At 61.1% G+C, this 14,149-nt stretch overlaps 4 protein-coding genes across 4 annotated transcripts, besides 11 other annotated features; all 4 read right to left on the reverse strand.

Moving 5' to 3' along the window:
- Positions 1-441: 441 nt before the first annotated feature.
- Positions 442-3,606, reverse strand: Tco025E_06909 (uncharacterized protein; the record flags this gene model as incomplete). The annotated part of the gene is made up of 1 exon (XM_029373776.1): positions 442-3,606. One exon carries the CDS (start codon positions 3,604-3,606, stop codon positions 442-444), a length of 3,165 nt encoding a protein of 1,054 aa, XP_029226106.1.
- A 110-nt stretch (positions 3,607-3,716) lies between these two features.
- Positions 3,717-3,757: a microsatellite.
- Positions 3,758-3,812: 55 nt separating this feature from the next.
- Positions 3,813-3,866: a sequence feature (A-rich).
- Positions 3,815-3,850: a sequence feature (GA-rich).
- Positions 3,867-3,954: 88 nt separating the features above from the next.
- Positions 3,955-3,999: a microsatellite.
- Positions 4,000-4,256: 257 nt separating this feature from the next.
- Positions 4,257-4,324: a sequence feature (GA-rich).
- A 207-nt stretch (positions 4,325-4,531) lies between these two features.
- Positions 4,532-4,548: a microsatellite.
- Positions 4,549-4,801: 253 nt separating this feature from the next.
- Positions 4,802-4,826: a microsatellite.
- Positions 4,827-4,846: 20 nt separating this feature from the next.
- Positions 4,847-4,877: a microsatellite.
- Positions 4,878-5,315: 438 nt separating this feature from the next.
- On the reverse strand, positions 5,316-10,502 carry Tco025E_06910 (ABC1 transporter; the record flags this gene model as incomplete). The annotated part of the gene is made up of 1 exon (XM_029373777.1): positions 5,316-10,502. One exon carries the CDS (start codon positions 10,500-10,502, stop codon positions 5,316-5,318), a length of 5,187 nt encoding a protein of 1,728 aa, XP_029226107.1.
- A 354-nt stretch (positions 10,503-10,856) lies between these two features.
- On the reverse strand, positions 10,857-11,288 carry Tco025E_06911 (uncharacterized protein; the record flags this gene model as incomplete). Its single annotated transcript, XM_029373778.1, has 1 exon — positions 10,857-11,288. The coding sequence occupies one exon, from the start codon at positions 11,286-11,288 to the stop codon at positions 10,857-10,859; it is 432 nt and encodes a 143-aa protein (XP_029226108.1).
- Positions 11,289-11,453: 165 nt separating this feature from the next.
- Positions 11,454-11,497: a microsatellite.
- Positions 11,498-11,544: 47 nt separating this feature from the next.
- Tco025E_06912 (uncharacterized protein) lies at positions 11,545-13,575 on the reverse strand (the record flags this gene model as incomplete). The annotated part of the gene is made up of 1 exon (XM_029373779.1): positions 11,545-13,575. The coding sequence occupies one exon, from the start codon at positions 13,573-13,575 to the stop codon at positions 11,545-11,547; it is 2,031 nt and encodes a 676-aa protein (XP_029226109.1).
- A 215-nt stretch (positions 13,576-13,790) lies between these two features.
- Positions 13,791-13,833: a microsatellite.
- A 41-nt stretch (positions 13,834-13,874) lies between these two features.
- Positions 13,875-13,904: a microsatellite.
- The last annotated feature ends 245 nt before the right edge of the window (positions 13,905-14,149 follow it).

The raw sequence follows: 14,149 nt of genomic DNA on the forward strand, positions 1-14,149 counted from the left end.
CACCGTGACTCCGTTGCGCCCCTGCCGAGAGGCCGACTTGTCCTCCGCGAGGCCGCCATTTACAAGAGGCGGCGAAAGCAAAAGACTCTCTCTCTCTCTTACACCCCTCACCCACACAACCGCGACACAAAAGGAAGAAATAGCTAAATAATAAAAACGAAAAGGGGCTCTGTAGTGTTTATGCCGGAAAGGAAGACAACACCGGCAAAAGAACTCGCTTTTACATCAGCGCATGTGTGACGTAAAAAAAAAATCCAAGCCGCAAGTATATATGCAATTCTGTACACCACAGTGATCAGTTATTTGTGTGCCCACGGCACAGGACACATGCGCCTAATAACAGGCTTCGTCCAAGTCCTTCGACACACGACGGCAAGGAGGGAAGCTGCCCCGCCCACGCCCAACCTCTCCCTGTCTCTATCACTCTGCTCCTTCCTTCCTTCACTCCCGCATGATTAGCGTGCTCCTGTAGTCGAAAATGGGCGGCGCCAAGTTAAACATGTGAATCTGGCGCCAGAGTTGTGCGAGTAGCCAGCGCCCGCCGGCGCCGCTGACGTCAATCACCAGCTTGCGCATGCCTGGTGCGCCTCTGGGAGGCACGGCGCCCCGCCGCCCCTTCTCCCTCCGACTGTCCGCCCCACCCACTCCTCCTCCTTCTTCTTTCGCTTCCCCGTCGTGCGGACGCGCCTGTACTTCATCCAACGCCGCCGCGGCGCTGCGCAGCACAGCCCAGGCAATCTCGAACTCTTCGGGGTCGCGGGAAGCCTTCATGGGGGGCGGATGCGAGGCAGCGGAGGCCGCCATCGTTGAATCGCACGACGCCAGTTCACCGGACCCTGCTGCCGGAAGCGACAGGGCCGCGGGTCGCTCCTGCGCCTCGCTCAGCGCAACGCGGACGGCGGCAGCGATGCGGTGAAGTTCGTTAAACTCCCCGCAGTGGGAGAGTTGAAGCGCAAACTCCCGCAGCGCCGCGGGCGCGGCGCCGGAGGCGGTTGTCTTGGGAGGCGCGGCCTCTCCCGCCCCGCCCCGCGGGGCCGTGAAGGGGTTAGCCAGCGACAGGGAGTCCTCCAAGACGACGTCGTTGCTCTCGGTCGCAGGCGCCGCACCCACGCCAGGCTCCCCAGCCGCCGTGGAGGTCAGCCGCGCGAGCGCGAAGAGGCTCTCCCCCACAGCCAGCGACCACAAGAGCGCAACGAGCTCCGTCCCCTCCATCGCCCCTACACGGCGGGCGGCGGAGCACCACGAGCCATCCGTTTCCTGCGCAGGGCCAATGGCGGATCGAATCGTCTCCAGCAGCAGCCGTATCATCTGCAGACAGGCCCGCTGCGCCTCCTTGCCACCCAAGCGCAGCACCCGGGGCGAACTCAGGTGGGCAAGGCTACTCACCAACTCCACCGCCACGTGTTCGTTGAGGACGCGGCGCCGCAGGCACACGCTTGACGCCAGGGTGTTCTGAGTGAAGGCCGTCTGCAGCGTGCAGAGAACCTCCACCGCAGAGCTGTACAAGGGCCGGAACCAGCGCGGGGATGCAGGGGAGAGGACGTAGCACATGGCCAGCACAAGCAGGTTCCCATAGGTGTGAACGCAGAGTGTGTCCAGCCCTTTTCCCCCGTCGCAGCTGCCTTCTCTGTCATCGCCAGCGGCTATCCGAATACTTTGCGGCAGCATCGGCATGGCGGCTCGAAGCACGCGCATAAATTGCCGCACCTCCGTCGCGGTCGCACCCGCGGCGAGTGATGGCAGCGGCGTGGCAAGGGTCTCCAGGAACGACGGCTGCCGCAGCAGAATGAGAAGGCAGAGCAGCGAGAGCTGCCCCTCACCAAAGCGGCTAGCCGAGACCCCACTCGACACAAGCAAACTGTGCAGCAATGCCATGAAGGAATGCGGTCGGCGCGCAAGAATGTCAAGGGCAAGCGAGCTCTGCTGCACCGCCCAGAGCAGCAAATGCAACACCAGTGGTGCACAAGGGATTTTCACCATCGCGGCATCCCCCGCCGAGGCCGTCAACGGGTTCTCTAGCAAGGTTAGCATTCCCTCCACAAGAGCCCGGGCATAACATGACGGGTCCAGCTCGTCGCTTCTTGATTGAGCTGGTAACAGGATGCTCGAGTCCTGCGACGTCGCCTTGGCGCCGTCAACAGGGACGTGTGGCTCAGCGTCGCCCAGTGCGGCCTTCAAGAGACTGAAAAACACATTTGACGCACGCTCCTCGGGTGGGCCTTGTAGTTGTGGGTCGCAGCATGGAAGGGTTGGCCCGCTGTAAACGCCCATGGCAAGGATTGCAAGTGCGTGCCCCAGCACGGCCACTTGCGTCGCCGAGAAGCGTGACCCCCTCGAGAAGACGGCGGTGAGACGGGGAGTCAGCAGGGACTTCTTGGCATAAAACCGTACCGCGTACAGCAGTGCTGCACACAGTAGAGCCGCTAAGGGCTGCTTCTCTCCATTGAACAATTCATTGGACATCAGCGCAATCGTCGCCTCGCGTCGCTGCTTTGAGCAACTGCGTTTTCCCGCCTCCGCCCCCGCTGCCGTCGCCGGGGCCGCTTCTGCAGCGGAGGTGTAGATGGGCCCGGAGAGCAGCAGGAGAAGCGTGCGGAGAATGATGGCGTGGTAATCGCTACCCAGCGAAAGCGCTGGCGCCGCACGTGAGCAGCTGCCCCCCAGCAACACGCTGTTGCTGCCGCCGCTGTCGTTTTGGGTGTTGGCCAAACGGCCCTGGACGCCGCCCGGTGCTGCACCGCGCAGAAGGCTGAGGAGGAGGGCGGGCGGCACGCATCCGCGGCGGAGCAGCAGCTGCAACTCCGCGTTGACAGCCGCCTCCGCGATGGCGCGCGGGTCTTGCCGCGGCTGCGTCTCCCGGCACGGTGCGGCGGCCGTCATGACGCCGGGCATGAAGAGCAGCTTCAGAAGCAGCTGCACGAGTTGCGTGCCCGGCGGGGGCGAAAGCGAGGGCGGGCAGTCCTCCGCCAAAACGCAGGCGTCGCCGCGGAAGAAGAAGTGGTAGGCGAAGTCCGCGGCGAAGGGGCTCTCCGTCCGATTCGCCACGTCCATCAGCTCTCGCGTGCGCTGCGAGATGATGGCGATGTTGCGCTCGCCGCTCGCCGCCGCGTCCTCGCGCAGCAGCGCCGTCAGCTCGTCGATGTCCTCAAGGCAGTAGGGGAGGGCCCCGCCGATCAGCCGCAGGGCGTTGGCGGCGGCGCAGGGGTCAAGCGGCCGCCCCGCCCTCCGCCCCCCGCCTCCCCGCGGCGGCGGCGGCGGCGGCCGCGGCTGCATGTAACTCAGCGTCCCCTCCACCCTGACGGCGGCGACGTCCCCGTCGATGGGGCTCCCCGCCGCATCCTCCGCAGCCGCCCCGCAGCTCAGCGCGAGGAACGCATCCAGCTGCTGCATGCAGGCGGCAAGAATCGCGGCAAGCCGGTCTGGGTGATACACGCGCAGTAGCCGCACATCCTCCGCGGTCCAGAAGGAGGCAAGCTGCTCGTCGCTAAGCCCAGTGCAAAAGAGAGTGCGCCAAAAAATATCCAGGTCACCGGCGTCGCCTGAAAGCGGGTGCTGCTTGTAGTGAAGCAAAACAACGGCCCGGCGAAAGGCATACACGTCGCTCATAGTGTTCCCCATCCCTTCTCGACGGTGCCCTCTCCCGGCAGTTGCCTCTCGCTCGTTCCCTGTACTGACTTACTTCCTGCTGCTAGCCGCTTCGTTGCCGCTGTTGCTGCCGTGCCTCGTGCCTCCTCCCCCTTCCGTCGTCGTCGGCCTCCAACCCTCTTCGGCGATCGCCCGAAGAAGAAGCAATTCTACACAACCACGCACAGGAAAGAGGAAAAAAACAGAAGAAGAAGAAGAAAAAGAAAACGTTAGAAAGAAAAGGCGCCAAGTTCGGTGGCGATCAACTGAGCCTCGCACGACGGACACGCCCCACAGGCGTGAGGAAAACAACCCCCCTCCCCCGTTCTTCACCGCACCGCACATGACGGACGGCACCTCACACACATCGCAGCGGGGGCATGCTCGCCGGGCACCCTCGCCGCCGTGTACCGGATCTTTCCCCCACGTCACACCTGCAATTTGGCCTACGGGTATCGTGAAAGGCGGCGCAGGCTCTAGTAAAGGGGATGCGCGCGGGGCGCCTCCTTGTCGTTGCCTCCCTCCCTCTGCCGCTCGCTGCGTCCTTCGTGGCTCACCCCCTGGGAGCCCGCCTTCCTCCCACCTCCCACCTTGTCACTTGACGCGTGCGTCCGTCAACGTCCAGCGGAAAGGAGAGAAAGAGAGAGAGAGAAAGAGCGAGGGCGACGAAAAAAAAGATGAGAAGGAAAGAGAGAGACAGGTATATTTGTTTCGACACACACAGACAGAGAGAGAGATAGACGTATGCATGTGTGTGTTTATGTGTAGATATACACCACACTTCCACGCGCCCGCGTGGAGGAAGAGTAGCAGAAGCACTAGGAATAAATAGAGAAATCTCTTTTTCGTGTTGCATGACGCTTGTTTCTTCTCGTGATTCCGGCGGTGTCGTAAAATAGGGAGAGAAACACACACACACACACAAAGAAAAAATCAAGCAGCCAACGCAAGGCCCTCACACCAGCAAAGAAAAAAAAACAACAGCGTCCAGACACGCCACTGACGACTGACTGCCCCGCCCCGTTGCCGCTGCGAGGCTAATAGACACACAACCCGCACACCTTCCCCGCGGACTGGGGGGGGGGCGCCGCAAACGTCTGCAGGCACTTCACATTGTCTTCACATAAGAGGGGGAAAAAAAAGAGGGCGGGGGAGAGAGGGACGCAGGGAACAAAATACACACACATACACACAAACACGCATCCACGACGGTGATGCAAGCGTGTGTGTGTATGTGTGTGTGTGTGTGTGTGCTTCTGCCTGCGTGGACTGCCGCTGCTGGTGGTGTGTGTGTGTATATATATATTTCTTCTTCACACACGCAGCCACGTCCTTGTCAGGAAAACCTTTCGCATTAATTTGTGAGGCAAAACACCAAGGCAAGACAAAAGTCACACACACACACAGAGAAACATATAACCAGTTAAACAGGAGAATACACATAATTATACGTCCTTGCCGACTGGGCCCGCTTTGTGGGGGATGTGACAAGCCGGCAGCCTTCGCCGCCCCGCAACCGCCGAGCCTTTCCGCGTGAGGACTAGCAGTAGTAATACTAAGGGCAAAAAAAAAGAATAATTAGACATAGGCATATATGTATAAAGGTCAAGACAACCGCAGTCACGCTGTTCCCCACGGTTGCAGCGTTCCCGCGCGGAGAAAAAGGTGAGCAATGCAGAAAGGAGGGATGCTCAACACGCCGCCGCCTCTTTGCTGATGCGTATGAACACCTGTTCGATGGAGGTCTGTGAAACGCCGTAGTCGGTGATGCCGGCCTTGGCCTTGTTTCGCTGCAGCGCCTTAAAGACACCGCAAAGGGATGTGTCCTTCGGCAGGGCGTACACGAAACGGTGATTGCGGTACTCGTTGAGGACGGCATCCGGGAAGCAGGCCTCCACGAGGTGCACCACCATCGGCCGGAAGGAGTCGTCGCGGATGCGGAGGGACATCTCCACCCCGGTGCCGAACTTATTCTTCAGGCGCGTCTGGTTGCCTATGCAGCGAAGCGAGCCATCCACCATGATGGCGACGCAGTTGGCCAGCTCCTCCACCTCGTCCAGGTGGTGCGTCGTGAGCAGCACGGAGCAACTCCTGGCGATGGCCCTGATCGAGTTCCACACACGGCGCCGCGCAGCCGGGTCCATGCCCGCCGTGGGCTCGTCCAGCATCACCACCTGCGGGCCGCCCACCAGCGCCAGCGCAAGGCTCAGCTTACGGCGGTTGCCGCCGCTCAGCTGGTGGGCGCGGGTCTCACGGTACTCCTCCACCCCGCAGAGCCGCATCAGGGCCTCCACCACCTCCGCGTGCTGCGGCTCCACGATCCCCCGCACCGCCGCGTACAACCGCAGGTGCTCCTCCACCGTGAGAAGGTCAAGGCAGGCGTCAAACTGTGGACAGTAGCCAACGCAGGCTCTGGCCGCATTGCTCTCTTCCACAACGTCGTGGCCGCAGATGAAGGCGCGCCCAGCCGTAGGCACCGCACCCTGACACAGAATGGACATGGTAGTGGTCTTACCAGCCCCGTTTGTGCCGAGAAAGGCAAACACCTCCCCTCTCACTACGCCAAAGGTGATGTCCTTGACCGCCACCTTGCCGTTGCCGTACACCTTGCGCAAGTTAATCACATCCACGGCATCCCCGACCAATTCGCTTCTGCTCACCTGATTGTTGATGTATTCCCGTTCATCCTCCACATCACTGTCCTCGTGCGCCTCGGGCACACTTCTGGCGTCAGGGTGGTAGGAGCGTTTCTGCATTCTAAGCCGAAATCGAGGGTGGTCCATGACAAGCATAAACACGAAAAAAATGGGGAACTCACACGCCATGTAGAGCGAGGCCCAGCCCGCCGCCTCCATGCTCCACGCCGTGAGGGTGGGTTTCACCTGCTGGCGCTGCTTCAGCGTGAGGAGGTTGATGATGCCCTCCCCCACGGCGTAGGTCGGCATGAGACGGAACGGCCAGCGCAACCCATCGGAGAGGCCCCACGTCGTGTCAATGAGACTCAGCATATATACAATTACCAGAAAGAGAAACCCCACGACGAAGCCGGCGATCATAGTCACCGTTTGTGCAACGATGTGCGACTTAAAGAATAGGTGGAGGAAGTACGCCATGGCCGTCCCAGCAAAGCCGTAGGTGAGCAAAAGCAGCATGGTGGGGCCGATGGTGTCGGAGCCAACAAACGCCTTCTTTCCAAAGATTAAAAATATAATGAGGGCCAATGCAACGGTCAGCAGGTAGGCAACCATGTCGAAAAGGAGGTTCACCCCCCAGTACACTGAGTAGCGTAACCCTGCAAGGTATTGGAGGTGCCTTGCTCCACACTCACGCTCCTTCACCACCCAGGCGATGCAGTTCGCGGGCAACAATGTGAAAGGGATCAGGATAACGAAACCCTTGAAGATCGTCTGAACGGCAGTCGTCACGTAAATAATGTGTTCGGTGGAGGCGTAGGCCATGGTGGTGCGCAGCACCCCGGAAGCACTCGCCGCACTTTGCATAACCAGCGTGTATAATGTACTCAACGCGATGGCGGCCTCGTGCGGGGCGGAGGTGTTGTAGAAGATCACAATGGGGATGGTTCCCAGCTGTCTGGTGTACTGCGGGTCGCGGCAGCTAAAGGAGCTCAGGTGCGGCAGCGGGTGCCGCAGAAAGTTGTCCACGTGGTACCAGGAAAGATTCAAGGAGTTCAGCATATTGCGGTCGGTGAAGTGCACCTGCTGTGCTGCGCCCGGCGAAGTGTAGTTTGCGGCGGTAAAGTACGGCGAACACCGCACCGTGTCGCTCATGGTGTCAAATGGGTACACCGAGGGGCTTAGCTCCACCGCCGTCGGCGCCTCCACAGGGATGGAGTCAAGCACCATCGCCAAGAGTATGCAGGCGGCGGGGCAAATAATTTGAAAGCTCAGCAGCCACCAATCCCGCACCGCACACAGCACCCGCTTCTTCAGCAAGGCCCAAAACTGCATCCGGGCGGCCTCGCCGCACCGCGACACCCGGGCACAGTCCCAGAGAATGTCCGCCGCCGTGTCGCCCAAGGCGAAGTTCGCCTCATCATTCGCCACAACGTGCAGGAAAACGTCCTCCAGCGTCATGGCAGAGAGGGCGTAGTTTTTGACGCCGACGTCACGCGAGACTGACTCTAGGCGCTCCAGTAGCAGGACAAGACGGTTCATGTGTCCCGCTGGTATGCGGCACTTCCACTCGGTGGGGCCTGATAAAATGATGTACGCGTCCGGGACGTAGCCGGCGACGAAGGCGCCGAGGGCGGTCCGGTCGGCGTCGGGGGTAAGCCCGAGTTGGAGGTTGTAGTCGGCCGCCAACCTCGACTTTAGGAAGAGGCTGCTGCCGCAGCACTTCAGTGCGCCGTAGCTCATGATGGCGACCTGATCGCCGAGAATCTCCGCCTCGTCGAGAAAGTGCGTCGTGAGCAAAATAGTGTGTGTGGAGGACATGCGACGCAGCAGTTCCCAGGTGTTACGGCGCGCCGCCACGTCCATGCCAGCGGTGGGCTCGTCCAGCAGCACCAAACGGCCTCCCCCCACAAACGCCGCCGCCACACTCAACTTGCGCTTCTGCCCCCCACTTAGCGCAGACGCCTTGCAGTCTAGTTTGTCGCACAACCCAACCTCAGACGACGTCCTCACCACGGCATCTTCCAAGTCCCTGCCCATGAGACCCTTGATGCGGGCAAAAAACTCGAGGTGCTCGCGACAGGTGAGATCCGGCCAGAGAATATTGTGTTGTGGGCAGAGGGCGAGGTTCTGGCGCACCTGCGAGAGTTGCTGGCGCACGGAGAGCCCAAAGACAAGGCAGTCCCCCGCATCCGGGCGTGTCATGCCTGTTATCATGTTTATTGTCGTCGACTTGCCCGCGCCATTTTGGCCAAGCAGGACGAAGATGCCATTCTCCGGCATCTTCAGGTAGAGGTTGTTGACGGCGAGAAAGGAGAGTCGACCGCGCTTGTACTCCCGACGCAGCCCCATTATCTCCACGGCGTACCGCACGGAGGCCCCCATCTCCTCGTAGGTGCCGTTCGGGTCCCGTCCATCGGCGCCACCCGCGTCACACTGCCGAGCACGGCCCCAGCAGCGTCTGCAGGGGTCAAGAAGAAAAAACAGCGGGTGCTTTGGGGTGCCATGGCCGAGCGGCATCACCGCCTCTAGGTACAGCATCAGCAGCAGGTAGAGGAAGAAGTCCAGTGTGGTGATGCCAAGGACAAGCGACAGGTTGGGGCTGTCGAGGGCGGAGTTGAAGTCGCTCAGCGCCAACCCACCCGCGAGCTCGTGGCGGAAGAGGATCCCCAGCGCAAGGGAGAACGACGTTGGTGGGAGGAGGCAGAAGACCGTTTTGGCCGTGGCACCGGCCAGCTGAAGTCCCACCGGCGGCGCGGAGGCGGCAAAGTACACAAGCGGCACCATCATCGTCGCGAAGCGCGACTTGCCGAAGAACGCCGAAACAAATCCGGCAAAGGGGATCATCGTGAGATAGTTGACAATGAAGATCAGGAAGACGGTGGCGTACTCCGTTCGTCGCAGGTAGGGCCGGACGATGGCCACACTCAGGACGGCCACCAAAAACATGGTGGCCACGGTGAGCAGGAACCACGAGATGTCCATGGTGGACGTGCGCAGCCCCATAATCTTCATGTTTTCCCGAATCCGCAGCTCCTTCTCCACTACGCGGCGCCGCGCCAGCAGCGTGACAGGGTAGAGGAGCGATGAGACAATCGCAAGCGACACCAACGGCCCTGATTCACGAATCAACTTCGGGGCGGAGTAGTCTATGTGCCCCATGGAGATCAAGTACGGCGTGAAGTGGCGCTTGCCAAGCGGAAGACGTTTAAAGTGCATCAGGTAAAAGTCGTACAGCATCCGCTGGAGCGTGAGAAACCCAGAGACAATGTACATATCGGCGGTGCCTGGCCAGACACCGCCGGAGTAGTCAAGCTGAATGACGGTCCTGGGCGCCGGAATCGCCTTCTGATCCATCCGTATCTCAACATCAAACGCGTCCGCAGTCATGGCTTTGATGTTGATCACCGCGAAGACGCCGCCGCGGGAGATGCGGCCCTGCAACTCCGTCACGCTGTCAAAACTTCCTGCGTAGACAAGGTTGAAGTACTTCGACAAGGATTTAAAGTAAGTCAGAAGCGGCGGAGGGACGTTGGCGGCGGGGCCGATGTACAGGGGCCCCGTCACCATCAGAGCCGAAAAGCGGTCCACGAAGTCGATGCCGGCATTCCGGTACGCCGCAGCATCCAGCATCGGCCGTGCGCGGTGCTTGGCGGCAGCCCAGTGCAGCAGCAAGACATCGTCCAGACTCGGAATTACATTGAGAAGCGCAACGGAGGCGACAGCAAAGCGAAAGAAGGGCGGCTCCAGGACGTCGGCGCATAACCCCCTCACGGGGAGCTGCGCTTCGTCGCCGCTGCAGTCGAAAGAAAATTTCGCCAGGCTACATGGCTGTAGTCCGGGAATGTAATTTTGCTTTCCGTCTGGGCCGAGCATAGAGTCATTGTAGCAGAACCCGGAGCTGTAGTCGAACACGCCGGAGTTGGGCGACGGGCCGGTGTAGTTGACAAAGTCCGCCGCAGTGTCGTGCATGTCCCCAAAGTACGACCAGAGCAGCGTGGTGCAGGCGACGCAGATGAGCGGCACAAATATTTCAAACAGAACTTCCTTCCACGCCCGCTTGCGCTCCGTCGCCTCGCGGTGGATACCCGCGAAGAGCTGCGTCAGAAAGCGGGGTGCCTCGCCACGTGCCGCGAGTCCGCTTGTCAACGAGCTGCGCTTCGAGCTCTGACCGGAGGAAACGTGGGCCTCAACGCGGGCTATGGCCGGGTACTGCGGGATATCAGCAAACTCCTCTGCGTACATGAGCGCTGGACGGGCACCCTATACCGCCTCTCCCCCTCTCTCTGAGGGCGTTTATAAATACAACTGCCTAAAATGGCGCTCTCTCCCTACAATTACTTACTGTGTCTGGTCACGGACCATCCATTATTATTATTATTGGATCGAGGCGGCAAAAGCGCAGGGTGGAGTGGAAAAAAGGGAAAAAGCGGCACATGAACAAGGCGGAGGAAGCGTCAGACAACGCACATAGCACACCACCCCATCTACACCTACATCGGGGTTGTGTGCGACGCAGTCACTGAGCCCTCGCCCATGAGGTCTGCGCATCTATGTGTCTCTCGTGTGATGCACGGCGTCAGCAGCTACGTCGAGTGGTCAGTGGGGGGGAGGCAACTGCGACGCGGAACCGCCCGCTCGCGGCGGCGGCGGCGGCGGCGGCGGCGGCTGTTGTTGTTGTTGTTGTTGTGTCCAGCGGCCGTAGTAGTGCTGCTGCTGCTGCTGCCGCTGGTGTTGCTCGTAGAGGTCCCTCTCCAGAAATGACCCACCGCCGTAGTGAGGCCTGCCGTATTCCTGCCGCAGCGCCCGCTCCGCCGCCTCGAGCTCCGCCACGTCCTCCGGCGTCCCGATGTCCAGGCGCGTGCCGTGGCGGTTCAGCATGTCTCCTCCCACCACCACTACTCCCCCCAACAGAGACAGACAGAGAAAGGCTACAGAATGCAATGCAGTCAGCAGCGAGAGAAGGGAGAACGTGGCACCGGCGCCGCTTCTTCGGCCCGTTGGTTTACGCACGCCGCACCGCTCAGGCATGCGGGCGCCTCTTCCCACTCAACTCCTCCTCCCCCCCCCCTGTCAGCTACAAGAGACGAACAGCCAGGATCAAGAAAACCAACAAACAAAGGGAAACACGTAATCAAACAATCCGGACCTTCCACTACACACAGGTTCCTCTTCTACCATGCTCTTCTGTGACACCTTTTTTTTTTCTTTTTTATTGCTCCCTTTCGTTCTCTCTTCCTCGTTTTCGCTGCTGCTTTCCAGGCCTCATCTTCCTCCTCGTCGCGCTCTAGAACTCTGGTGTGACACTGCCGCCACCACTACCATTGTTTCCTGCACCATGGCCACGGCGCGTTTCGGCAGCCACCTGCGACCCGTCAGGGTGCAAGGTTCCTTCCTTCGTTGCCCTTCCACTTCTCAGTTCCGCCGCAGGCGCCCCGCGCTGGTGCTTGCTGCCGCCGCCGCCAAGCAGCTCACTTGTGACGGAGTGGTGCAGGATGCGTGCCGGCGGAGCCACGACGCTGCCAGGTAGCGCCCGCGCCTGCTGCCGCTGCGCATGAATCGCCTGGAAATCCTCCTTCGCCGAGACCTCTGTGTGAATGGGCTGCAGTGCCAGGAAGCGGGACTGCAGCGTCTCCCCCGGGTGCCGGCAGGTCTCCGCCACGAAGCGGGAGTGTTCGCCGTGGTGGAAGGTGTAGCCCTCCTCGCGCGCAAGCAGCCGCGGGGGCCCGTCCGGCCGTGTCACGGGGGTTTGCCACGCGACACGCACATTCGCATTCGTGTTGAGCGACAGCGGCCTTGACTTGCGCATGTACGTCAGCGGCGCCTCCTCCATCGCGTGGCTCCGCCTGCTAAGCAGCTCAATCCACGCCGCGGCACGTGCCAGATACTGCGAGCGATCCTTCGCCATCAAATCCTTCGCGTGGCGAAACCGGGCCCACCGCAGCACACTCGCAATGTCGACATCGCCAAAGTTCTCCTGCATCCACGACAACGCGTCCTGCTGCGCGGCGTCCATGGCGGTGAGTGGACCGTGCGCGGACCACACAGACCCCGCCGCCGCGGCGTGCTCAGTCGTGTTAATCGTACCGTTATTACTCCGCTCATTGCTGCGTAGGACCTCAACTTGGCGCTGCTGAAGCTCACGCGCCACCTCGGGCGCCACGGCGGCGGCGTCCTTCACCAGCGACGTCGCGCGCGCCACCTCCTCGCTGAGTGCCACGGCTTTTCCCTTCGCGAGCGCCTCTCGCATGTGGAGACCGACACGCACGTGCACATCGCACTGCAAGAGATCCTCGTCAACGAGGTAGCTATACACCGCCGCGGCCTCCTCCGCGCAGTTGTGGTCCAGCAGGTACTCAAGCGCAAGCAGGGCAATGCGGTAGCGCCAGATGGGGTCGATCTCCGCACGCACAACGACATTCTCGTAGTACCGCCCCCGCATGACGTTGTACACCCACATCACACGCACGCGGTGCTTTGCCTTGATGGCGCAGCGCATCACGTTGTGCAGCACCTCACCATCGCGGGCCACATAAAAGAGCTTTGCGTTGCCATCCTCAAAGATCGCCACCGCGTCCGCGATGAGTCCTGCTGGAATGCAGCAGGCCGTTAGCGCACGGTACACCTCGACCGGTGGGATCGTCGTGACGCGGCGGTACTCCTCACATGCCGCTTTGAGGTGGCCGCGTTGGGCGAGGCGTACAATCTTGCGCATCAGCGGGGCCTCGTGGGCGGCGGCGGGGACGGTGCCGTCGCGGTTAAGTTTCACTGACCGCCGGAAGTAGTGATCCTCCTGAAAGAATGGCCCACGTCGCAGCCAGCGATAGATGCGTCCACGGCAGTCAAGCGTGGCGGCGTTGAGCCCCACGCGGTTCGGGTCCTCGACGGTGACGTTGTCGTGGTCCACCACGGCCGGCTTGTCTAGGCGGCCAATGTGCGGGTCGTACGAGTGCAGCATGTCGTGCGTGACGCGGTGGCCGTTTCGGGCGCTCATCAGCGAGACCGGCGTCACGAGGGCCTTGGGCCCGATGCTGATGTCCGGCATGTACTGCTCCAGCTCGTGCTTCGGGATCATAGTCACGGTGTTGTCCTCCAGCACGTGCGTCTTCTCCGTGTGGTAGCCGCTGTTGTAGTTGCCCGGGCCGTTCCGGTAGCGGCCGCGGCCCCACAGCACGGCAAGATCGTTCGCCGTGAGGTTCTCGCGGCCGAAGCGGCTCGGCTGCCACGGCACCCGGGCACGCGGGATGTAGCGCAGGATGGAGGTGGCCGCCTCGTGGCCGATGCCGCGCCCTTTGCTGAAGATGCCCGTCACAGACATGCCGCGGGGACTTCAAGAAAGGCAGACAGACGCACACGCACACGCGGCCACGTTCCCCAAGTGGCGCCCCACGCCGACGCGCGCAGCAGCGGCTAAATGGGCCCCCGCAAGACAAATATATACCCCCCTCCCCCTCCCCTTCTCTGCGTCCTCAGCACGCAGCGCTGGCAAGGGCGTTGCTTGAAACGCATAAAAAGTTGAGCAAAAATAGTAACCACCACCACCACCACCAGCAGCAGCAGCAGCGGCGCAGGCAGCGGTGACGCAAGTCGACCCGCAGACAACCAACAAAAAAAAAGCACACACACTCACACTCAGGCACACAGACAGTATGCAGAGGCACGTACACGCGGCGTCATCGCCAAGAAGCCCCATCATTTTCTCTGCATGGGGTATGCCTGCGTGTTTGGACGGGGGAGAGAGAAAAGCGAAATAATAATTTAAAGAAAAAAAAACGCCTCACACACAGCGCTGCTTCGTTGGGCCACACTCCCCTTTAGAGGCCTTCTCGCTGGAAGCAACACGCCGCAAGGTGCTTTTCATATGTATTCTCCCCATTCCTCTGCAAGGGGAA

This window comes from Trypanosoma conorhini (assembly GCF_003719485.1).
Source record: "Trypanosoma conorhini strain 025E chromosome Unknown Tco_14.4_contig_00496, whole genome shotgun sequence".
NCBI classification, from domain to species: domain Eukaryota; phylum Euglenozoa; class Kinetoplastea; order Trypanosomatida; family Trypanosomatidae; genus Trypanosoma; species Trypanosoma conorhini.